At 48.1% G+C, this 25,775-nt stretch overlaps 1 protein-coding gene across 1 annotated transcript in view; it reads right to left on the minus strand.

Moving 5' to 3' along the window:
* SH2D3C (SH2 domain containing 3C) overlaps window positions 1–3,799 on the minus strand; it is a 72,014-nt gene extending 68,215 nt beyond the window's left edge. The window contains exon 1 of the mRNA XM_060270587.1: window positions 3,652–3,799. Within this exon, the coding sequence (XP_060126570.1) occupies window positions 3,652–3,688 (37 nt within the window). The 5' untranslated portion in view covers window positions 3,689–3,799. The remainder of the gene's footprint in view (window positions 1–3,651) is intronic.
* Window positions 3,800–25,775: the final 21,976 nt, after the last annotated feature.

Raw genomic sequence — 25,775 nt, forward strand, 5'->3', positions numbered from 1 at the left:
AGAACCGAATTATTTGTAATGCAATTGGTCAGTTAATTAAGATTTAAATAGGAGCACCACTCCTATTTTGGGTGAGATTTGGGGTGCGGTCTTGCCTGAATGTGGTGCCGCCCAGCAGGGCGCAGAGTAGTGGCAGTGGCTGGGCAAGACAACACTTCCTGTTTCGCCTCAAGCAGTGATAGGGGCCCCACCGCTCTGAGTTGTATCCAACTAAGCCCCACTCACGAGTAGGCCTACCGAAATCAATTAAGTTAGCCATGGCCATTGATTTCAGCACATCTGTTCTTGAGAGCAATAGGATCCTCCCTCATAACATTTGTTAACATTTTAATAAAAAAAAAATACTAACACTTGTATCGTTTTAACGCAGCATGGAATATTGGGTGAACTCGGACCAGTTCTTATCGTTCAGCCTAACTTACATCACAGGGTTGTTGTGAAGATGAAACATGGGAAAGGGGAAAGGCAGAAGAAGTTTATATGCCACTTTGAGCTCTTGGGAAGAAAGGTAGGATGTGAAATGCAATAAACAATTGTTTGGGAATATACAAGACCACAACACAATTTCATATACTATCTCTCCCTATTTCTCCTGGTGAATTAGAATCCTAAAGTGGTAGAATGACTTGTGTTGTTTCTGACTGCAGGAAGGGAATCACAGAATCATAGAGTTGGAAGGGACCCCGAAGGTCATCTTTTTCAATGCAGGAATCCTGCCAATGCCATCCCTGGGTGGGCTTGAACCAGCAGCCAGACACAGCCAGGAACACTGAACAATTGCACCACAGGAGGGTCCCTCTCCCACTGATCCCCTACATTTCTAAAACAAAAAACCTCCCTGCAAGTAAATAATTAAATGCAGTGGTACCTCAGTTTACAAACACAATTGGTTCCAGAAGTCTGTACTTAACCTGAAGCGTACTTAACCTGAAGCAAACTTTCCCATTGAAAGTAATAGAAAGTGGATTAATCCGTTCCAGACAGGTCCGCAGAGTACTTAAACTGAAAATACTCAAACCGAGGCGTACTTAAACCGAGGTATGACTGTACACTGTTCATTCCTGTGCTAGTTTTCTACTTATGGGGACGTGGATTTGGGGGTTGTTTGTACAGAAACAGTAAAATAAATGTGATTATCTTGCTGGCATGAAGTGCTTCATTCCACTCTGCTACTTTTGAACTCAGCTGGGCCTGCCACACTGGCAAGAGAGCTACCAGAGTCAAGAAGCCTAAGAAGGAAGACCAAACTGGCAAGAGATGAGAGACACGGGGGCGGGGGGGGGGGTCTGTTAAACTGGTCTGTGTCAGGTGGAGACAAAGGCATAAACAATCCCCCAGGGAAGGCTGGGAAGAAATTTCCAGGCCAACCAGCCACAGAAATCTATGCAAAGGGACACCTGCTGTTGCTGGCTGTCTCCCTCCTCTCTCAGCAAAACACAAACAGCTGCGAAGGGAAAGTGTGGTTCTTGGTCCAGCTGCAGAGAACAACTGATTACATGCCGGCATAGTCGCAAGGAGTGACTCACTCCTTCAGTCTCTGCAGTGATATTCAGAGGCATTATCAAGTGTGCAACTGCTGTGCCTCAGGACAGGTCTTTGGGCGGAGAGGTCAGCAGGAGGAGCAGGAGGAGCCCCCCAGGTGGAGCAGGCCATTAAGTGATGCCTCCTCTCTTCTAAACAGGGACTCCCGTCCTTCCCCATAAACCATTAACTGCACCCCTGTCTCTTTCCATGCTAGCTATACCGGTAATTGCATGTTAGCGTCTTCCACCTCTACCAGCTGCTGAGTGCAATCTGTGCTAAGGTGATCAACATTTCTGCAGAAACTGGTGCCCTAGGGACCACAATTCAGTGTCTTTAAAGCTTCCGCTCTCCTTAGCCCCATTATTTAGTGTCTAGTCCTCAAGATAGCCTTGAAACAGCATTGCAATAAAACCTGGTAAAAACTGAAAGGGAGGGGAGGTGGATCGATTTTTGAAGGCTGAGGCTGGGCTGCAACATGCTTCATTGCCCCTACCCCTTGTACAAATGCACATAATTCTGCACTTGCCGTCACAGTACACCCCAACTTTTAAATGCCCTCCAACATTTCTCCAATGAAAATAGCAACGTCCTATTCCATTATAATTATAAGAATTGTATCATTTATATGACACCCATTAAACATTAAAAACAAATCCCTATACAGGGCTGCCATCAGACATCTTGTAAAGGGAGGTCTGCTTTTATTAGTTGCAGAATGTGGGTTGCCTGGGCACAGAAGCTTGAGGGGTTTGTTGTTTGTTTATTGCAAAATCTGCACAGCACTATATCTGCTGTTTGTTCTGATAGAGTAGATCACACATTAAAGCAGGAAGCAGGAAATGTCCCCCCCCCCCGCCTAAAAAAATGAAAGGCGCTGAAAGCAGCGTAAGCCACACATCATCCAAAGGGAGAGAGGGGAACCTGCTGTTGAGTTTTGTCTCAATGTGGTCCAGTGGACTGAGATGCCTTCTTCCAGGGCATGGGAAGATAATATCTTAGCTGTAGCATGTGCTGCTTTCTAACAGTGACATGGGTGCATTGTCCGCCCCGCCCCACCGGACGTTATGTGGAGACTGTCATCTGTGTGTGGCGGTGCATCTTCTAGACCACTGTAAGAAAACAAGCGACAGCACATATATTATCTACCCGCTTCCTAGATGAAGGCATCGTCTCTTGAGCTAGCAGCTGACACCTGCTCATGTCAAATACAATGTGTTCGCTCGAGTTACATTTGAATCACCACAAAATAGCATGGGCTCGCCTCTCACAGGAGGATTATAGCTCAGCGGTAGAGCACAAGTGTTGCATGTGAAAGGTCCCCGGTTCAATCTCCAGCATCTTCAGGTGGAACTGATAAATCTCCTTCTCTGTCTAAAACCCTGGGCAGCCACTGCCCGCCAGGGAAGATAACAGTAGTCTACCAGGTTGGCTCTGTTTTGATTTGGTCTAAAGCAGTCTTCCTATGTTCATAATTACATCAGCCCTGATGAGGACTGGAACCTTAAGGAGTGCAACTCAGTGACAGAGCACCTGTGTTGCCAGCAGAGATTCCATGGTTCAATCCCTGAGCCTCATCTGAAAACCTGGAGAGCCTCCGCTAGTCAGTGTAGACCAGGTGCTGCCCAGATGTTTCTGGACTCCAGACCTCATCACCCCCAGTAGGAAAGGGATGGTGGGAGCCATAAGCAGCAGAATTTAGAGGGTGCAGCCGCACGGGACACTCATGGTGAAGGCAAGGTTGAACTAGATGGGCCAGTGGCCTGGCTTCATATAAAGCAGATTCCTATGTTCATGCAGCCTTTTCTTGTTTCAGAGCTGCTTCTCAGGAGTCCTGTGCCTTTAAACAGGTGAAAATACCACAGGTGCAGCAAGAGCTTCCAGGATGAGTGAAAACTTCTCTTGTTGATTTCCATATGCCATGCACTGGTTTTCAAAAGCACAGGAGCCTTTTGGTGGGTGGGGGAAAGTTGGCAACTTAGCCACCACACCGGTTTGGGGAGTAGTGGCCCCTGCAAACGTCCTGCACAACCCCTCTTTCCTGGTGTCTTTTGCAGGCTCAGCCTCCAAGGCACCCAGATTTAAGCTAGCCTCACAGTCCAAATCTGCGCTGCTCTGCCGGCTACTTACTTTTAAAGCCTCCTCCTTTCTTCTGGCTTTCAGCCATCTTTCAGGTTCTTCCTCTGGCAGGGCGCCGGCAGAAGGAGAAGTATGCAAAAAGTTGTAAGCGTTCATCAAGCTTTCCCTTCCGCACTGAGCCTCCCTTCCTTTCCCACACCCTCCCCTACTTCACTTGCTTTCTATTTTGCTCACATTTCCTCTGTCATTGCACAACACCCGCCTACACAGACACACAGAAACACACACACAGAGGGGCCTATTCAGCATCTTTTCCTCACCTCCTTTTTTTTCAGCTGCACGGAACAAAACCCTGCACTTGTGACTTTCAAAAGCATTTGTTTTACATGCAAAGGTCTCAGACTCAATCCTCAGCATCTCCAGGCAGGGTTGCAAAGACCCTGCCTGATATCCTGTATAGCTGCTGCCAGTCAGTGTACAGAAGGTCCAGGCCGGAGAACTTAGAATCAACATTAAAGAGTTGGAAGAAGAGATCCAAAGGGTCATCTAGTCCATCCCCCTACAATGTAGGAATAACAGCTAGCAAATCCCTGACAGATGGCCGTCCAACCTTTGATTGAAAACCTAAAATGAAGAGCCCAAATGTAAAGTACTACACTTGGGCAAAAAAAATGAAAGGCACAAATACAGGATGGGAGACACCTGGCTTGTGAGTGAAAATTATCTAGGAGTCTTGGTAGACCACCAACTTGACATGAGTCAGCAGTGTGATGCAGCAGCTCAAAAAGCCAATTCAATTCTGGGCTGCATCAATAGGAGTATAGCATCTAGATCTAGGGAAGTAATAGTACCACTGTATTCTGCTCTGGTCAGACCTCGCCTGGAGTACTGTGTCCAGTTCTGGGCACCACAGTTCAAGAAGGATACTGACAAGCTGGAACGTGTCCAGAAGAGGGCAACGAAAATGGTCAAAGGCCTGGAAACGATGCCTTATGAGGAACGGCTTAGGGAGCTGGGTATGTTTAGCTAGCTTCCTCCATCCTCCATGCGACAGCCTTTCTGCTTCTTTCCCTCAGGGCTGGTAGATGTAAAAGGAACTAGACCCAAACAGGGGGTGGAATTCCAACATTACAGGATTATAGGATTTATCTTTTGGATGATTCCAACTGTCATCAACTCAGCTGTCTTGAGAGGACAACTGCGTGGCAGGAGTTATAAAGTACTGTCCACTCTGACTGGCAGCAGCTCTCAAAGGTTTCATAATAACATCAGAAGCGCCTGTTGGATCAGGCCAGTGGTCCAGCATCCTGTTCTCGCAGTGGCTGAACAGTTGCCTGTGGGAAAACCAGCCAGAAGGATTTGAGGAGGCAAGAGGGCAACTCCATCAAGTCCTCTCCTATGGGAATTCTAACTGCTGTCAAAACTCAGGTTCCATCATGGCAGGAGCTGGTCTCTTCCTGGACTGGGTGCTCCTGGATCTGATCAGCTGTGGAGGGTGAATGGGTGGGGGCAGAGAGGATGCTGCTCAGGAACAAGGCAGCCAGAGCCACTGGCACGGGTTGCAACTTTAAGGGCTGTAAGCAGTGCCAGATTTATGTATAGGCTAAGTAGGCTAAAGCCAAAGGCCTCTAGATCTAGGGGGCCTCGCCAGCCAGCCCGCTACCCCAGTGCCACAGTCTTCCCTCTCCCAAAATTGCAAACCCAAGACTTCATGTGAGGGCAGGGCAACTCGGGCCCAGCAACTATGAGACTCAGGGCCAGCCAGTGGTGCCCAATTTGAAGCTCTGGGGCCCAACTTGAATTTTTTTTGTGGGCCCCCAGTTCACAGCCAAAGTCTGCAGAATCTTAGAGATATAAATCAAATCCATCTAGATTGCCCTGGTGCCGGGGGGGGGGCTTACGAGCGGCCAAATTGCTCCAATTTCCTTAAGGCCAGCCCCGATGGGACTATGCAGGGGTTGGACTGACAATCCCTGCCCCCCCTTCGAGGTCCCCTGGTGCCACTATTCAGAGTACAGACTCCAGGGCCAGCAGGGCCAGAGTCAACAAGCAGCTGCCCAGCCTTCCCCAGCTCAAGGGTCAGGTCTGTAGTGGTCAGTGGGAGAGTGGGAGTGGGGGGCTGGCTGGGGCAGATAGACCAGGCAAGCAAGCTCTCCCCCCAGTGCCTTCCATTCCTCCCAGGCTCCTCCTCGCAAGGCAAGCACATGTGGGCTGGCACTGGCCCTGCCCCTCCCAGGCAGGGAGTCTATCTTTCACGCTGCACACAGCCCTGTCTGTTCCTGCAGCATGCACCGCAGATTGCCCACAGGCAGAGAGAGGCCTTAGGGATCAGGGAAGGCAACAGTGGGAAGGGATCCTGTAGAAGGCAGGAGGCCAGGCTGCAGGTGGTAATTGGACCTCATCCTGCCTGAGGGGGAAAATAAGTATAGGGATCAGTTCAGGGACAGAGGAACTGCGATTTGTCTTATTTTACAGTCATATCTCATGTTGCGTCCGCTTCAGGTTGCGTCTTTTCAGGTTAAGAACGCGGCAACCCCAGAAGTGTTTACTTCTGGGTTTCGCCATGCGCGCACGCGCAGAAGTGTTCTGTGCGGCTCGCCCATGCGCAGAAGCGCCACTCTGGTTGCGAACTTTTTGGGGTGTGAACGGCACCCCAGAATGGATCGTGTCCACAACCAGAGGTACCACTGTATTCGTGTCCGGTGGCGTTTTCCTTTCTGTGTTTGATTTAAAGTGCCTTCTTGTGTTTAAAACCCTGTTACTTGTAAATAGTCAATACAATCTTTGTTTTTCGTTTAAAAGTCCCGTCTGGGGCTCTGACCATGGAGTCTCCCCCGCTCTGCCCACTACCAGAGCTGTAAGAAGGGTCCTGGGAGGGGGAAAGCCCAAAAATGTGCAGGTGCCGCCAAACCTGCAGGAGAAACCCAGAGGGGTCTCACTCTGCCCCTCAAGAAAGGCATAGGGAAGTCAGTGAATGGTGGCAGCTACTGAAGAGTGACAGAAGCCCACCAAGTTTATCCAGTTGAAGATTTATTTATTTTTAATTTTTAGCTTCTAATCTGAGCATGAGTAAAGGATTTGAAAGTGGTGCTAGCAAGCGCAGGAGACAGAGACTTGAAAATGCTATGGTCATGAAGTTCAGACCAATAACTGCTTTCGCTCTACGTGGGGCTACCTTGGAAGGTGACCCGGAAACTGCAATTAATCCAGAATGCGGCAGCTAGACTAGTGACTGGGAGCGGCCGCCAAGACCACATAACACCGGTCCTGAGAGATCTACACTGGCTCCCAGTACGTTTCGGAGCACAATTCAAAGTGTTGGTGCTGACCTTTAAAGCTCTAAACGGCCTCTGTCCTGTATACCTGAAGGAGCGTCTCCACCCGCGTTGCTCAGCCCGGACACTGAGATTCAGCACGAGGGCCTTCTGGCGGGTCCCTCGTTGCGAGAAGTGAGGTTACAGGGAACCAGACAGAGGGCCTTCTCGGTAGTGGCACCCGCCCTGTAGAACAGCCCTCCCATCAGATGTCAAGGAAATAAACAACTACCTGAAGGAGCGTCTCCACCTCCACCATTCTGCCTGGACACTGAGGTCCAGTACTGAGGGCCTTCTGGCGGTTCCCTCGCTGTGAGAAGTGAGGTTACAGGGAACCAAGCCTTCCACAAGGTGTCAAAGAGACATCTGAAGACAGCCCTGTTTAGGGAAGCTTTTAATGTTTAATAGAATATTTCATTTTAATATTTTGTTGGAAGCCACCCAAAGTGGCTGGGGGAATCCAGCCAGATGGGTGGGGTATAAATAATAAATTATTATTATTATTATTATTAATTATATATAATATTATTATTCGTGCAACAACCACTCATTGATGCAACAAGAGCCAGCAGTGAAGCTATCGAGCCTGAGCCAAGTACTAGCAAGCAACCAGACAAAAACCTCCTTGAAATACTTAGCTGGATATATGATATTACCTTGAGTAATATCCCTGTGTATGACTTAGCTCATGGGTAGGCAAACCAAGGCCCAGGGGTCGGGGCCGGCCTAATCGCCTTCTAAATATGGCCCGCAGACGGTCCAGGAATCAGCATGCTTTTACATGAGTAGAATGTGTCCTTTTATTTAAAATACATCTCTGGGTTATTTGTGGAGCATAGGAATATGTTTTTTGTTGTTTTTTCAAAATATAGTCCAGCCCCCCCCCCCCAAGGTCTGAGGGACAGTGGACCGGCCGCCTGCTGGGAAAGTTTGCTGACCCCTGACTTAGCTGGATATATTATATTCCCTTGAGTATGACTGAAGTGTTAGGTCACCCCATAATTCTACAAGGGAATTGTTGTGTATTGAGTCAAAGGATTTTATATCTGCATTACTATTGTCTGTATTTGCTTTAGGGTTAAGTAACTGCCTTTTGGTTCCAGAGGGTACAGCTACTATTGGTTCATTTAAGCTGCTGTATTTGGATCCTCTCTCTTATTGGTTCCCTCCAAAAGGCAGCACTGTGATTGCCTGATATTGTTCCCTCCAAAATGTATCCCCTTCTAGCTAGTCCCCTGTCCCTATAAATGTAGCCTTCCTGCCCTCAGAGTCAGTCCTGTTTTGCCCTGAATAAAGAACTGTTCTATTGAAGATGTGTATCTGGACTTCTTAAGCCACGACACAACAGGAATATTATACATCTCACTGTAGTGGGGAAGACTGTGGCCTGTGTGTTTGTGGTTAGTCTGCTGCCAAGGTGATCTCTATTGATGCCCCTGCTCTTCCTTCTGTATCTTTCAACCAGGCCTGGAATGCACAGCCATTCAAACAGGGGACACCTTCAGACAGAGAACTGTCCCCCTGCCCACATCCTAAGCCTCTGATAGCCCTGAAAATTGACAACTGTCTTCTGTAAAATAGGACACCTGAGCATCTTATATTTGCTGTTCTTCTGCTAATGAGTCAACATGACGCCGCCATTTCCTCTTTCATCCCAGCCTTTTCCACATTCTGCATAATCCAAATAGGATCCATTTGTTTGTATATTTAGGTTCCAGTCTTAAAACTCTGCCTTTATTCTCACCTTTTCATTTGTCCCTCTGAAGTGTGAATTTATGGGCCTGGAAGTTCCTTCTGCTGGTCTGCGAAAAGCAATCTGGACTCATTAGCTTGTCCCCCAGCCCACTCCCGCCAATTCCAGAGAAATGGATCACAGCTGTTCTTCCCAACCTGACTTCTGCAGGAGGAGCTGGCTTCACCTGAGTGTGGTGGGCTCTTGGACAGAACTGTGAAGAGATCAAGCGGGGGGAAATGGAGAGGCCAGCACGAAAGGATTGTACTGAAAAAGATCACTGAATTGTGGAGTGTGAAGTTCACTTGCCGTTAAGTTTCCTGAAGGCTTGCAAAATTCTATTTCTTGCGTCACTGAGATGCACCTGGAAGAGACTAGGATCTTCAGCAGCCCAGCAGGTTACCTAAAGCAGTGCAGTCAAGACGCAGGTGTCCCTCAATCCTACACTGAAGATGTTCACTTGATATATCAAGAGCTCTGACATTGCATTTTGTCAATGGAGCAGATTTGCCTCCGGCACAGGTGAGGTCTGTGAGGTCTGTAAACAAAAGAGCTGGAACAAAACAAGGATGCCTGTCCCACCAAAAGATGTACCTTATTGTGTGGTGATGGCACAGGAAAGGGCCTCCTCTGCAGCGGTGTCCCAAGAAGAGAAATCCCTCCAGGTAGAAGCACGGAGAGCGTCTGCATTAGGCTTTCGAATTCGCAGCTCTTCTGAAAAAGTGATAACCAACATTGCTCAATACAAGCTCTTTGGAATATTTACTTTGCATATTTGATGTATGATTCCATTTAGAACTTACCTTTTCTCCAACGGGCTCAGGGTGACCGGGGTGCTTGAATGGTCCAACTCCCTGCGACCTGAAAGAATATTTGTACAAAGAGTTGCAGGTAGAACACAACAGAGGTTTTCTCCTCAGCCAAGCACAAGATACTCACCTAGTTGACCTTCAGCCAGAAGACACACAACTGTATCGCTGCTATAATTACAATAGCGCATTTAGAGATTACTTGTTAATTATTAGTGCCTATCACCACCTCTGATAATTCAAAAGGTATTTTTTAATAGAAGCTACGATTGCAGTTGAAGGTAACCAAGTGAGAGGTTACAGGCAAAGGAAGCACTTTGCTACACCAGGTTTTTAAATATATTACCTTAGGAACAGAAGTACCGGCAAGGATCAGAATGTTAGTATTTGTTGGAAACCCAGCAGCTATCAACCCTATCATGCAAGTTTTCACCAAATAGCCAGTAATACAATTTGGGTCAAATTCAATTTCTAATAAAGTCTCAGCATTTATTATTCATGTTTCGTGCATTAAACGGACCTATCTGCACCCCAGGCAAAGAAAATTGGGAGCTACATGCCTCCTTTATCTACAGGAATTAGGGGTACAGATCTCTATTCCAAAATGCTTCACAAATGTGGGTTGTTATTATTTTGTGTGCCCTATCTGGTCATTAGTGGAACAATCAGCCACCCTCATATGAGTGAAAATGGCCAGTCAGGATTCACAAGCTTTCAATTTTTTTCTCAGTTATTTCAGTCTTATTTTGTGTGGGCCACCCCCCTCTGGTCATTAGTGGAACGATCAGCCACCCTCTTATGTATGAGTGAAAATGGCCAGACAGTTTCAAATATTTTCTCAAACATTTAAGCCTTTCCATTAGCAGACATTTTTTTCTGCCCTATATGTACAGGGGAAAATGGTCAAGGCTCATTCCTACTAATTATGAATTTGTATGTGCTTAAATGTTTGCTGGACTTTAGCATATTTGAAGTTTTGCTTTAAAATGGCCGACAAAATGGTGAAAACCCCTAGATACTCACTCCAATCCTTGCAGACACATTTCCTTCCATACAACCATAATGTGCAGGGTTGGAAGAGACCCTAGGGTCGTGTAGTCCAGCCCTTTGAAATACAGGAAACCCAGCAGCTATCAACCCTATCATGCAAGTTTTCACCAAAAAGCCATTAATACAATTTTAGTCAGATTATATTTCTAATAAAGTCTCAGCATTTATTATTCATGTTTCCTGCATTAAACAGACCTATATGCACCCCAGGCAAAGAAAATTGGGAGCTACATGCCTCCTTTATCTACAGGAGATAGGGGTACAGATCTCTTCCAAAAAGTTTCACAAATGTGGGTTGTTAATATTTTGCGTGCCCCAACTGGTCATTAGTGGAACAATCAGCCACCCTCTTATGTATGAGTGAAAATGTCCAGTAGGATTCATAAGCTTTCAATTTTTTTCTCAGTTATTTCAGTCTTATTTTGTGTGGGCCACCCCCCTCTGGTCATTAGTGGAACAATCAGCCACCCTCTTATGTATGAGTGAAAATGGCCAGACAGTTTCAAATATTTTCTCAATCATTTAAGCCTTTCCATTAGCAGACAAAATTTTCTGCCCTTTATGTACAGGGAAAAATGGTCAAGACTCATTCCTAATAATTATGAATTTGTATGTGCTTAAATGTTTGCTGGACTTTAGCATACGTATTTGAAGTTTTGCTTTAAAATGGCCGACAAAATGGTGAAAAACCCCAGATACTCACTCCAATCCTTGCAGACACATTTCCTTCCATACAACCATAATGTGCAGGGTTGGAAGAGACCCTAGGGTCACGTAGTCCAGCCCTTTGAAATACAGGAAACCCATCAGCTATAAACCCTATCATGCAAGTTTTCACCAAAAAGCCAGTAATACAATTTTGGACAGATTAAATTTCTAATAAAGTCTCAGCGTTAATGGATCCTGTTTCCTGCATTAAACAGACCTATCTGCACCCCAGGCAAAGAAAATTGGGAGCTACATGCCTCCTTTATCTACAGGAATTAGGGGTACAGATCTCTATTCCAAAATGCTTCACAAATGTGGGTTGTTATTATTTTGCGTGCCCTATCTGGTCATTAGTGGAACAATCAGCCACCCTCTTATGTATGAGTGAAAATGGCCAGACAGTTTCAAATATTTTCTCAATCATTTCAGCCTTTCCATCAGCAGACAAATTTTTCTGCCCTTTATGTACAGGAAAAAATGGTCAAGGCTCATTCCTACTAATTATGAATTTGTATGTGCTTAAATGTTTGCTGGACTTTAGCATATTTGAAGTTTTGCTTTAAAATGGCCGACAAAATGGTGAAAACCCCTAGATACTCACTCCAATCCTTGCAGACACATTTCCTTCCATACAACCATAATGTGCAGGGTTGGAAGAGACCCTGGGGTCACGTAGTCCAGCCCTTTGAAATACAGGAAACCCAGCAGCTATCAACCCTATCATGCAAGTTTTCACCAAAAAGCCAGTAATACAATTTTAGTCAGATTATATTTCTAATAAAGTCTCAGCATTTATTATTCATGTTTCCTGCATTAAAAAGACCTATCTGTACCCCAGGCAAAGAAAATTGGGAGCTACATGCCTCCTTTATCTACAGGAATTAGGGGTACAGATATCTATTCCAAAACGCTTCACAAATGTGGGTTCTTATTATTTTGCGTGCCCCAACTGGTCATTAGTGGAACAATCAGCCACCCTCTTATGTATGAGTGAAAATGGCCAGAAAGTTTCAAATATTTTCTCAATCATTTAAGCCTTTCCATTAGCAGACATTTTTTTCTGCCCTTTATGTACAGGAAAAAATGGTCAAGGCTCATTCCTACTAATTATGAATTTGTATGTGCTTAAATGTTTGCTGGACTTTAGCATATTTGAGGTTTTGCTTTAAAATGGCCGACAAAATGGTGAAAACCCCCAGATACTCACTCCAATCCTTGCAGACACATTTCCTTCCATACAACCATAATTTGCAGGGTTGGAAGAGATCCTGGGGTCACGTAGTCCAACCCTCTGAAATACAGGAAACCCAGCAGCTATCAACCCTATCATGCAAGTTTTCACCAAAAAGCCATTAATACAATGTTGGTCAAATTAAATTTCTAATAAAGTCTCAGCGTTAATGGATCATGTTTCCTGCATTAAACAGACCTATCTGCACCCCAGGCAAAGAAAATTGGGAGCTACATGCCTCCTTTATCTACAGGAATTATGGGTACAGATATCTATTCCAAAACACTTCACAAATGTGGGTTGTTATTATTTTGCGTGCCCTATCTGGTCACTAGTGGAACAATCAGCCACCCTCTTATATATGAGTGAAAATGACCAGTCAGGATTCATAAGCTTTCAATTCCTTCTCAGTCATTTCCATAGCTGCCAAGTCCCAGTTGGAAAAATACGGGATCAGCAGAGCGGCACCAGAAGTCGCAAGCAACTTCCGGTGGCGCTGCTGCCCGATTTCCGTGCCCGGACAGGGGCTGAGCGGCCCCGGAAGTCGCTTCTACACATGTCCAGACTTCCGGTGGCGGCGCTGCCAGATTTCCGGTGCCCAGACATGGTCAGAGCAGCACCGGAAGAAATCTGGGGGAATTACGGGATATTTCGCCATTCGGGATAACAGTGGGAAACGGCTTTAAAAACGGGGGTTTCCCGGGGGAAACGGGGGACTTGGCAGCTATGCACTTCAGCCTTTTTTGTGTGGGCCACCCCCCTCTGGTCATTAGTGGAACGATCAGCCACCCTCTTATGTATGAGTGAAAATGGCCAGACAGTTTCAAATATTTTCTCAATCATTTCAGCCTTTCCATTAGCAGACAAAATTTTCTGCCCTTTATGTACAGGAAAAAATGGTCAAGGCTCATTATGAATTTGTAAGTGCTTAAACGTTTGCTGGACTTTAGCATATTTGAAGTTTTGTTTTGAAATGTCTGACAAAATGGTGAAAACCTCTATAATCTAGATACTCACTCCAATGCCTCTACCAATTACCATCTGTAGGTTCATCCTCAAAATGCCTTATTTGTTTTTTCACTCTGAATTCAGCAAGGCAACTCTTACAGATAAAGGAAGCAGTTTGATGCATCAGGTTTTTTAATGGGTATTCTAACGGTATTACCTTAGGAACAGAAGTATTGGCGAGGATCCAAACCATGTTTGGAACCTTCTGGATTTATACACATCTGAAGGAACAAAAACTCAACAAAATTTTGGTGATACTCTCACCTTTGGCTGGTTGCTTTTTGCTGCTGCTCCTTGTGGCTTTCTCCGTTATTTCCTCCTTTTTTTCTTGCTTCCCCCAGAACGAATTCTTGATCCTAGTGGCTTCCAAATCTTTTCTTGTTCAATAGTTATTTCTCTTTTCATGCTGTCATTCTGTTCTAACTTCACCAATCTGAAGTGGCTCCCAGAATTCTTGTAAATTGCCTTGATTCCCATCAGGGAAAAGGATGGGGTATTATTAAAATCATAATCATAATCATAATCATACCTCTTCCTAGCTTCATTGATCCCATTGCTTGAATATGGTAGATATTATGCCTTGTTTGTTGATAGCACAGATAATTCTCCTTTATGGAAGTATGGAGCTATTATGATGATTTGTGTTTTTAACTACTTTCCCTCTCTTTTGCCAGCATAGACAATGAGGCCTATCAGGCACCAGCATATGAGGAAGTGGTGACTACTGGTTACTTATTGGGACGAACCATCTGGACCAGGGGGCAGCAAGATTCACTGGCCATGGGCCGGATCACTCCCACGGAGATTGTCCGTGGGCCGGACTGGTGCAGTGCGATGCCGAAAATAGCGTCTGCGTATGTCCACAGCGCCAGAAATTGCTTCTGCGTATGCCCAGACGCCGAAAATCACGCCTGCGCAGAAGCGGTTTTCAGCGTCTGGACATGCACAGGTGTGATTTCTGGTATCTGCGATTTCTGGCGTCGCTCGGCTAGTCCCCGCACCGCGCTGCACCAGTTTAGCGCAGCACACAGGGAACTTGCTAAGCGGGCGGCTGATTTCAGGGGCAGCTCGTGGGCCAGTAAAACAGTTTTCGTGGGCCACATCCAGCCCACGTTGCTGACCCCTGATCTGGACCATCACATCCAATCCAGGAACTACAGAGTCACATGAGAGCAGGTAATCATGCACTTACACTGACCTGCTGACACACCTAAGACAGGTAAAAACCTGGATTTGTGGTAAAAAAATTGCGCCCTACAGTGGACATTCAACGAACAATGGAAAACATACTCCCACAATCCCTCCCGCCCCGGAGACCATGCCTCCAACAGAGAGCTAACTGCCCCGAGACCAAGCCGATCCTCAGGGAACCAGGGGCGTAGCCAGGATGAAAATCAGGGGGGGCAAGGGGCGGGGGCAAGGGGCGGGGCCAAGGGGTGGGGGCGGGGCCACATCGGAGCAGCCCGAAATCGGGCTGCTCCGACTCCCTCCTCCCCCTCCGCGATAGGAAGGGACGAGGGGGAGCCAGGATCAGCCCGAAATCGGGCTGCTCCGACTCCCTCCTCCCCCTCCGCGATCGGAAGGGACGAGGGGGAGCCAGGATCAGCCCGAAATCGGGCTGCTCCGACTCCCTCCTCCCCCTCCGCGATCGGAAGGGACGAGGGGGAGCCAGGATCAGCCCGAAATCGGGCTGCTCCGACTCCCTCCTCCCCCTCCGCGATAGGAACGGACGAGGGGGAGCCAGGATCAGCCCGAAATCGGGCTGCTCCGATCCCCTCCTCCCCCTCTGCAATCGCTGGGGCAGGTGGAGGGAAAGCCCCAGAGCCACGCAAAGCGGTTGCCTGGCTTTCCCTCCGCCCGCCCCACAGCCAGCCGGCTAGAAGGGACGTCTCCCTTCTCCCTTGCTGGCTGTGGGGCGGAGGGAGGGAAAGCCAGCCAAACGCTTTGCGCGGCTCTGGTGCTTTCCCGCTGCCCGCCCCACAGCCAGCCAGGGAGAAGGGAGATGGCACCGGGCGGGCAGTGGGGCAGGCTGGCCAGTGGCCCTGCTTCTAGGGGGGGCAATTGCCCCCTCCTGCCCCCTGCCTACGCCCATGCAGGGAACCAAGCCCACCTCGGAGATCACACATCCAAGACCAGGCTGCCCCCCAGGGACCCCCGCCCACCCAGGAGATCACATACCAGTGGCCCCCTCCCCCCGACCAAGCCCACTCCACACACATCCCCCCCCCATGGATCCCCCCCATCCTGCCACCTCCCGCAACCCCCTCTCTCCGAGCAAGCCCACTCCACACACACACACCCCACGGATCACACCTCCTGGGACCCACCCCCGCCCCGGAGATCACACCGATCCACCCCATGGATCCCACCACCGCTGATAATGCCACCCCCACAGACCAGGCTGCCTCCACAACCCTCCCACCCCACGCCGATCCCGCCACCTCCTGGGACTCACCCTTGCCCCGGAGATCACACCGATCCACCCCCACCCCACAGATCCTGCTGCCACCCATAACACCACCCCCACGGACCAGCCCGCCTCCACAACAGCCCTAGCCCTCTCCAAACTAACTCCCATGACCCCTCCTCCCAGATCAAACCCACTCCACACCCCCACACCCCACGGACTTACACCCTCCACACGCCTCTCCACAATCAAAGACCCATGACCCTCATGGACACTAACCTCCTCGGAATCCCGCCCCACCACAAACCCTCTACCCCCAAGACCCTCCGCCCACAATACCCTCCCCAACAATACCAAGACCCCCCCCAAGGACCCTCACCTCTCCTCAACCCTTCCCTCCCACCCCCAAAATACCAGGATCACCCAGGGAACCACACCTCCCCTGGGAGGGGATTACTGGAAAGAGGGAGTTGGGGGATTCACAGGATAAGCTGACCAGGGGGGGGGGGGGCAAACAGAATAGATCATGGATCGGGACAGGGTGGGGGCAATCACAGCAACGTGTGGCAGGGCCAGCTAGTAAATATATAAAATAAACAAACAGTGGATTTGTCCTGGGGAAAGCGGCGGGGCAAAAGGCAAAAACCACTCTCAAGACCCTGGATGGACTTTTGCACTTTCACCTATAGGCTTACAGCAGAACACTCTCTGTCTCATATAGACCTTTATTGAATTATATACAATAAAAAAATTCAGATTGCCTTTCCCAATGTAGAAGCAATCTTGTGGGTATTTCTTAGCTTTATGGTCTGGTCACTAACTGCTTGGGAGAGAGGAGTTTTTCAAGACTCAAAAGAATTAAAAATGAATTAAGGGCCACGATGTCTCAAGAGAGGTCCGCACTGAGCATTCTGTACATTGAAAGTGACAAACTTAGACAAACAACTTTTGACGAAGTTTTGGATGATTTTGCTATGAAGAAGGCAAGAAAAAAATATTTATAGTCTTACTGTATTTGATGGTTGTAGTTTACTTCTTAATATGTATTTTAAAACTGACTGTTTAATGAGAACATAAAGTAGAATCTAAAAGTGCCACACTGTCAAGTAATCATGATCATATTATTTACACTTCCCAGGCAATATAATTTGTAAACTCAATGGTGTTTTTTTTAAAAAAAGAATAACATTACAACTTCATTTTCCTAAAAAGTAATGCCGATTCCACAAAAGGTTTACAAAGTTCAGTTACTGCATAAGTTTTTCCAGGGTTAAACATTTATGCATTTTTTTAAAACCACCATGGCATTTAACAATAACATATTATGTCCTTTAGAGGAGAAAATAGTAAATTCCAAAATTTTAAATACTGTACCTGTCGTCATCATCCTTGGCTTCACTCAATTTTGTTTAGAACGCCCTTCCATTTTCTTTTAGTCGTGAACGTGGGGGGTTGGGGGGGGGGAAGCCATCACAAGTGGAGTAACCTAGGACCTCTCTTCATCAAAATCCGCCCCTGTCTGAGGGAAGCGGAATTGTGCATAAGCCACTCTGAAAGGGTGGGGTATAAATTCTGTCAACAAACGAGCATGCAAATAAGGGGGGGAGAGAGAGCGGTACCTCTTCAGACTGCAGACCAGGTTGTAGCTCACAGCTCCCCCGCCACAACCACACACAGAGACAGAAAATCTCTGCACAGAAGGAACTGGGACTGTCCTTGACATTTTGAGATGTAGGGGATTTAGCGCAGGTAGGAACATTTACTGATGTGATTCTTCACTTGGCATTGGGCGAGAGATTATCATGGAGTGGATCAGTGTGCGTTGCTGTTCTTAATTACATTTAGGGATTGCCTCTTCTCTAAGGGGTTGAGAGCACAGTATGTAGCTGCCCATTTTATTCTCACAGCCCGGTGAGGTAGGCTAGGTTGTGGGAGGGTGGCCAGCCCAAGAACACTCTGCAATCTTCATGGCTGAGTGGGATCTGATAAAACTGGCTCTCCACTCTTCTACTCAAACACTCTGATCACTCCACTCCACTGCTGTTACAGATCGCAGTGCCCCCACCATGCCAACTCTCGGAATAAATACCCCTGGGACTCGAAACAAAATGTTTCACTGTAGAATGCTCTGTGTTCAGGATTCTGGCCTCGCATGCCCGCCCACTTGCTCTGGTCTCACTCCCCCACCCACCTTAGAATTTTATTTTTCCTCCCTTAATGGTGTTATAGATTGAGAGGGGGGGGAGACCCCCAAACCCTAGAAATTAATGAATGATAGAATTTTGATTATTTGGGATATGAGTGGAGCGGGTGCAAACTGCAGAGGAATTCCTGGGCTAGCCAATGCCAAACGACCTGAGAAAGCTAGGGCCATTGAGAAACAGTAGTCATTGAGGGCTATTGGAATTGCAAGAGAACTGTGTGTCCCCCCCCCCTTGCCCTGAGGTGTGAACAGAGATGGGGGAATTGAAGGTTGAAAGGGTAAGTGGATCTGAGGCGACAGGAAAAGAGAGGTTTGGAAAAGGGTTCCTGGGAATAAGAAGCGGTGGGGGGGGGTGACTGGGATCCATCTTTGGGCAGGCTGGCTGAAGGCATGGGCGTACCCAGGATCAAAACTTGGGGGGGCAAGGGGAGGGGCCAAGGCACGGAAGGGGAGGGGCCACAAAGTGGGCGGGAACAGCGAACTCGCGCTCCGCCGGGCTGTGCCCCTCCCTAGAAGCAGGGCTGGTGGGCGGAGGCGGAGCCCAGCCCGGCGGAGCGCGAGTTCGGCGTTCCCGCCCGCCGCGCAGCGCTCTCTGGTTCCCCGCCACGCTTGGCCTTGCCAGAGGGCGCGACGGGGAGCTGGAGGGAGGGCGCAGCGCGGCGGGCGGGAACGGCGAACTCGCGCTCCGCCGGGCTGTGCCCCTCCCTAGAAGCAGGGCTGGTGGGCGGAGGCGGAGCCCAGCCCAGCGGAGCGCGAGTTCGGCGTTCCCGCCCACTGCGCCGCGCTCCCTGGTTTCCTGCCGTGCTTGGCCTTGCCTGAGGGCGCGCCGGGGAGCTGGAGGGAGGGTGCGGCGCAGCGCGGCGGGAATGGCGAACTCGCGCTCCGCTGGGCTGTGCTCCGCCTCTGCCCACCAGCCCTGCTTCTAGAGTAGGGCAGCTGCCCTAACTTGCCCCGTGGTGGGTACGCCCTTGGCTGAAGGCTGGCTGCATTGCTCTGGAGAACACTGCTCTTGAAATGACCATGCGATAAGAAAGTCTAGACTCCCTCCAGGTGTAAATAGGTGAATATAAACCACATTTCTCAAAGGTACAACAGTCCCTGCCATTTCTCGATCCTCCAAAGGAACACAGACCCTGCGTGAGTCCCATGGACTGTTGCCACCACTCAGCAGAGAGAGGGGGAGGCACCCAAATTTTGTAACGATATTTTTGGTACTTCTGCAAATCTTGGGATTTCTCCAAGTCTGCTGATATCTCCCTCTTTTGTGCTGATGGTGCTGTTTCATCTGCAGAGCCATCACCGCTCCACACATAGCTGTCAACTTTCAGATTTGAAAATAAGGGATCAGCAGCCTCACCAGCCCCGGGGACAGTCTCTACGGTATATCTAACAATCCAGGATAGCAGCGGGAAACAGCGCTGGAATAAGGGAATTTCCAGCAAAAAAGGGAAGGCTGACAGCTGTGGCTTGGAATAAGGGAGTTGCCCACACATAAAAAGGGAGGGTTGACGGCTATGACTCCACAGCCTGAACCTCAGAAATGGTGGGAATGACAGCCTAACTTCCTGACTGGCTTCCAGCAAGAGTGCCTGCTGCAGCTGCCTTATTTTATTTTATCAGACATTAAAAAAACAAAACACCAAGATCGGTCAAAAGCATTGCTAGGGCATTAAAAGGGTTGGGGGATAGTGCCATGACACAAATTTGCACAGCAGGTGCCTGCATAAATTCAGGAACCTTTTAGAAGGAAAGCTACACTGTGTCAGCAGAGTAATAATAATAATAATAATAATAATAATAATAATAATCCTAAGGAAAAGGGAGGTAGAGACGGGAGATCTAGGGCCTGGTGCAGAAGACCCTGGGCCCATGCCCTCACCAGTGGCGGAGGAACCCTCTCTGGCACTGGGGTGGCACAGCCCGTACGGACTGCGCATGTGCGGTATCCCGCGCGTGCACACTCCATACGGAATGCCGCACATGCACAGTCCGTACGGGCTGCCGCTCACGCGCGTCGGCCATATGGGCTGCCACTCGTGAGCAGCATCCCGGACGGACGCCCATACGAACAGTGCGCGAGCAGCAGCCCATATGGACGCCACACCCTCAGCCACTCTAAAGCTGGGGGGAGGCAGGTCCATCTTGTCGCCCCCCTCCCAGAGTGGCACCCGGGGTGGCCCACCCCCTACACCCCTTTCCTACGCCACTGGCCCTCACATCACTTATGAGGTTTCCACATGGGATGACACCCCCAGCTTCTATTCACACCCCCACTGCCTGCAGCCCTGAACAAAACTAGCCAGTCATTCCAGCCCATCTTGACAGCGTATCAGCAGCAAAGGGAGCTAAAGGGAAGCCGGAGGAGAAGGGAGCTGGATGTAGTTGTTTGCAAGGTGGTGTGGAGCCACTGCATTAGCTCCTTATTAGTAGCAAGATTAATAGAACTGTAGAGTTGGAAGGGACTCAAAGGACCATCTAGTCCAACCCCTTATAATGCAGGAATAGGCAGCTGTTCTGTATAGGGATTGGACCTCCAACCTTGGCATTATCAGTACCATGCTCTAACCATCTGAGAGAGAGTGGGGAGGTTGGTGCAGTGCAGATGCACTAGCAGAACTGGCTCTGCTGGTGTGTTTGCATTGAGTCAACCTCCCTGCTGCCTCGTCCTCCCGGTATGCAACAGGGATCTACCCTCCCAGGAAGCTATGTCTGCAGTGGCTCCAACCACTTCCTGCCGACCACTTCTAGGACATCAATGTTGCTGGCAGAGTAGCTAAATTGCAGCTAGGAAGCCAAATCATATGCAATACTGACTCTTTTACTGAAATTAAAACAATATCCAAACACTTATTAAAATATTCAAAAGCCTATATACTTGCAGAAAAGCCTAAACTTGCAGAAGGAGAGTGGGTGGCGCTGTGGTCTAAACCACCGAGCCTCTTGAACTTGCTGATCAGAAGGTTCCGAATCTGAGCAACAGGGTGAACTCCCATTGCTCTGTCGCAGCTGTTGCCAACCTAGCAGTTTGAAAGCATGCCAGTGCAAGTAGATAAATATGTACTGCTGTGATGGGAAAGCAAACAGCATTTCTGGCGCTCCGGCTTCTGTCACGGTGTTTCATTGTGCCAGAAGCAATTTAGACATGCTGGCCACATGATGCTAGCTCCCCTTGCCTGAAAGCAAGATAGCGCCCCAACCCCATAGTCGCCTTTGGCTGGACTGAACTGTCCAGGGGTCCTTTTACTTGCAGAACGTATAGCTAAATAATAATAAAATTTCCTTCCAGTAGTAGCACCTTAGAGACCAACTAAGTTTGTCATTGGTATGAGTTTGTAATTTTTATTTTGCTTCAACTATGACAGACCAACACTGCTACCTTCCTGTAACTAGCTAAAGACTAAAATATGCAAAGTATTTACATTCACCTGCTTATCCAAGCATGGGCTTAGCTTTTCTTAGTTGAAGATTATAGCTGCTTCCTTAAACATTCAAACAAACAGTGTCTTTCTTTCCAATACTTACACTCCGCCTTCGGCACGTGACTCAGCCAGGCCATGCAGCTGCTTCTGAAAGGTTTCCCCTTTCTCCTTCCAGAAGACTTCTTTGGGAGAACATTAACTTCTGTACATATTTCTGTCACACACACACACACACACACACACACAGAAACATCAGCACTCCTCTCCTCCGTTGCGTTTAGAGGTAGAGTTATCCAATATTGTCTGGGGGGATTTTACTTTTAAAAATATGGCAACCCTAACACTGTCTCTTCTTCAGTGTTCAAGGAGATGCAGCCGTTACAGTCAAGTCACTCCCATGTGACCAAAATTAAACAATCACACTAGTTACTGGGGGACAATCCAGAATTAAACACATAGTGATGCATTTTGTGTGTTTAGTCGTTTAGTCGTGTCCGACTCTTCGTGACCCCATGGACCATAGCACACCAGGCACTCCTGTCTTGCACTGCCTCCCGCAGTTTCGTCAGACTCATGTTGGTAGCTTCGAGAACACTGTCCAACCATCTCGTCCTCTGTTGTCCCCTTCTCCTAGTGCCCTCAATCTTTCCCAACATCAGGGTCTTTTCCAGGGAGTCTTCTCTTCTCATGAGGTGGCCAATGTATTGGAGCCTCAGCTTCAGGATCTGTTCTTCAGGGCTGATTTCCTTCAGAATGGATAGGTTTGATCTTCTTGCAGTCCATGGGACTCTCAAGAGTCTCCTTCAGCAGCAGAATTCAAAAGCATCAATTATTCGGCGATCAGCCTTCTTTATGGTCCAGCTCTCACTTCCATACATCACTAGCACCCCCAATTGTAGTAAAGTACCAGTAAATCACTATACTTTACAAATGTGATACAGCTATTGTTACGCACCACCCCCTAAATGGTGGGAGAAACCAGATTCCAGGAGCTCACTCAGGTTTCAGCTTCCTTGGAGTTAATGGTGGTGTATTCAGGATAAGTGGCTTTATTTACACATATATGTACTCTGAGCATAGGATGGAGGGGCTCACTACATGAACACCCCAACAGATATTGCTCTTTCATTCATCACAATTTTGGATCCAGGCCAGATCAAGCACATATTTCTGTCTCCAGCTCCTTGACTACCAGCCAAGTGTGGGAGAGAAGGCCCATGCATTTGTCCCATGGCACAGAGCAACTTCCTGTATTTGGTCATGCTAATGATGACGTTGTGCAGATGACACAACCTTGATGGCAGAAAGTGAGGAGGAATTAAATAACCTTTTAATGAGGGTGAAAGAGGAGAGCGCAAAATATGGTCTGAAGCTCAACATCAAAAAAACCAAGATAATGGCCACTGGTCCCATCACCTCCTGGCAAATAGAAGGGGAAGAAATGGAGGCAGTGAGAGATTTTACTTTCTTGGGCTCCTTGATCACTGCAGATGGTGACAGCAGTCACAAAATTAAAAGACACCTGCTTCTTGGGGAAAAAGCAATGACAAACCTAGACAGCATCTTAAAAAGCAGAGACATCACCTTGCCGACAAAGGTTAAAGCTATGGTTTTCCCAGTAGTGATGTATGGAAGTGAGAGCTGGACCATCAAGAAGGCTGATCGCCGAAGAATTGATGCTTTTGAATTATGGTGCTGGAGGAGACTCTTGAGAGTCCCATGGGCTGCAAGAAGATCAAACCTATCCATTCTGAAGAAAATCAGCCCTGAGTGCTCACTGGAAGGACAGATCGTGAAGCTGAAGCTCCAATACTTTGGCCACCTCATGAGAAGAGAAGAATCCTTGGAAAAGACCCTGATGTTGGGAAAGATTGAGGGCACAAGGAGAAGGGGACGACAGAGGACAAGATGGTTGGACAGTGTTCTCGAAGCTACCAACATGAGTTTGACCAAACTGTGGGAGGCAGTGGAAGACAGGAGTGCCTGGCGTGCTATGGTCCATGGGGTCACGAAGAGTCGGACACGACTAAATGACTAAACAACAACAACAACAACGATGATGACGACGTTTGACTAGTCAGCCACAGTCAATGCCTAGAAGGGGCTGGTTTGGCAAGCTTCCTTCCTTCCTTCCTTCCTTCCTTCCTTCCTTCCTTCCTTCCTTCCTTCCTTCCTTCCGTCTTCTGCCTTTTCCCGTGACAGGGACTGAAGATGGCTTACAGATAAAATAAAAACAGCTTAAAAAGGTTAAACCTTAATAGAATTAAAACAATATATGTGATCTATTAAAACATGCAGATCAGTACAATTAAAAAAAATCATAGCACCAGTCCTTTTATTGAAAGTGTTATAAAATCATATGGGGGGGTTTGCACCATTATTAATGAACAGAGAGGGGTGACAGAATTTGACATCCTGTTTAATGCCATCTTCCCTGTCTCCTCACCCCTCCCGCTAGGACACGACCCTGCCTGAAGGAAGGCTTAAGGATCTGCATATGCACAACAGTTAGCATAAACTCACACATTTCCCCTCTCCACCTCCCCTCCGCCCAGAACAAAACAATGTTTCCAGAAGAAGGGGGGGGGGAACCGCCCAAATCCAAAGTGACACTTTTCTACTCAAGTTAATAATACAGCCTATTATATGTTCTCTTACCATGAAATCTCTATCCGCTGCCTCTGTATTAGAATTGCTAGTATCTCTCTGTATTGGAATTGCTGTTTTATATCTTAGAACTGTATATGTCAGGACTGCTACCTTTTAATTAGAAATCCCTGTATTAGGTATGTTTTCCAGGTATATTTTCTGTATGAACCCTGTATGATCCCAACCCACCTGAACCTTGCCCTACTACCACCCTATACCCATTCAAGGACACACGGACAATAGAGGGATTAGCTGGAACAACTTTATTCAAATAAATTGCCATCCTCAACGTAGCCCACCCTTCCATGGCCTGGAGGAAAACACCTGCCGGGCGGACTTCCACCCCACGGAAATCGCCAGGAACTGCCCCACCTCTGCACCCATCTTGACTGATTGCCCTTCCTGCCAAACAACAGGGAGCACCATCAGCGACAGGAGAAGAGCGATTGACATCTCTCCATCTGAAAGGAAAAGTCATCTCCGCACCCAGCTAATCCGATCCCCCACCTGTCGCCCTTGTCTCCCCCTCCCTCCCAGTCCAGAGATTTCCATGCAGGGACAGGAGGGTATATAAGGGGACTTTACCATTTTCCGGGGTTCCTTCCTTCTTTCCAGAGGCAGGGACCCTACAGCTGTAGCTTTGCATTCTGCAATAAAGGGATCAGTTTGTTTTTCCTGACAGCATCGTGTGGTCTCTGTCATTTTCCCGGCGGAGCTGAACTTAGTGCAAATTTTGGAGCTTCCGACCCGCGTCTGTCCTTCTTAAAAGGCAACGCATTTTGGGGTACATTTTTCATAACAATATGGCGAGCCAGCCAGGAGTCGAACCTAGAATCTTCTGATCCGCATAACAAAAGCCATCAGTTCCCAAAAGCCTGTTGGAACAAGAAGATCTTCACTTGCATGTGGAAGGATGGCAAGGAGGGAACCAGTCTGGCTTCTCTAGGGAGGGAGTTCCAGAGTCTGGGAGCAGCCACCACTGAGAAGGCCCTCTCCCATGCCCCCACCAAGGGTGGCAGGACCGAGCGAAGGGCCTCACCTAAAGATCTCAGAACCTGGGCAGGTTTGTATGACGGAATGTGGTCTTCCACTCCCACAGATCCAGGAAATCAAGAACTGGAAGGGGCTCAGGGCATCAAACAGACTGACACCCACCCACCCAAACTCACAACAGTATAATCTGCAGGGCAACTAAGTATAAAGCAAAGCAAAATACGTAACAGTTTTTAAAAGAAGAGCCTGACTGGCAGATTCAGCCAGCCTTACTGCAGCCAGAATGACTATGTCATGCTGTGAGAATGGTGTGAAATCCACAAGGCTGGCCACAAAACCACAGCAGAGAGCATGCTTGTGCTGAGCCCATCACCACTTCAAGCCTGCTTCCTCTTCACTCTGTGTCAGCAAGGCATGCTTGGATGGTCAGAGGGCATACAGCATGTGCCCAGGGCTATCTTTTAGTACAGATCAGCATCTGAGGGTTGATATCTCTGTTTGATGCACATCTCAAGGAGAATACAAAGCAGGGAGAAAGCATTTTCAGTAGTGGTGCCCCCTTTTGCTGTTTGACAGTGGAATGGACCTCAAGAGGTTGGGTTGTAGACTTTACCTCCTTGGAAGTTTTTAAACAGAGGTTGGATGGCCACCT

Source organism: Zootoca vivipara, chromosome Z (assembly GCF_963506605.1).
Source record: "Zootoca vivipara chromosome Z, rZooViv1.1, whole genome shotgun sequence".
NCBI classification, from domain to species: domain Eukaryota; kingdom Metazoa; phylum Chordata; class Lepidosauria; order Squamata; family Lacertidae; genus Zootoca; species Zootoca vivipara.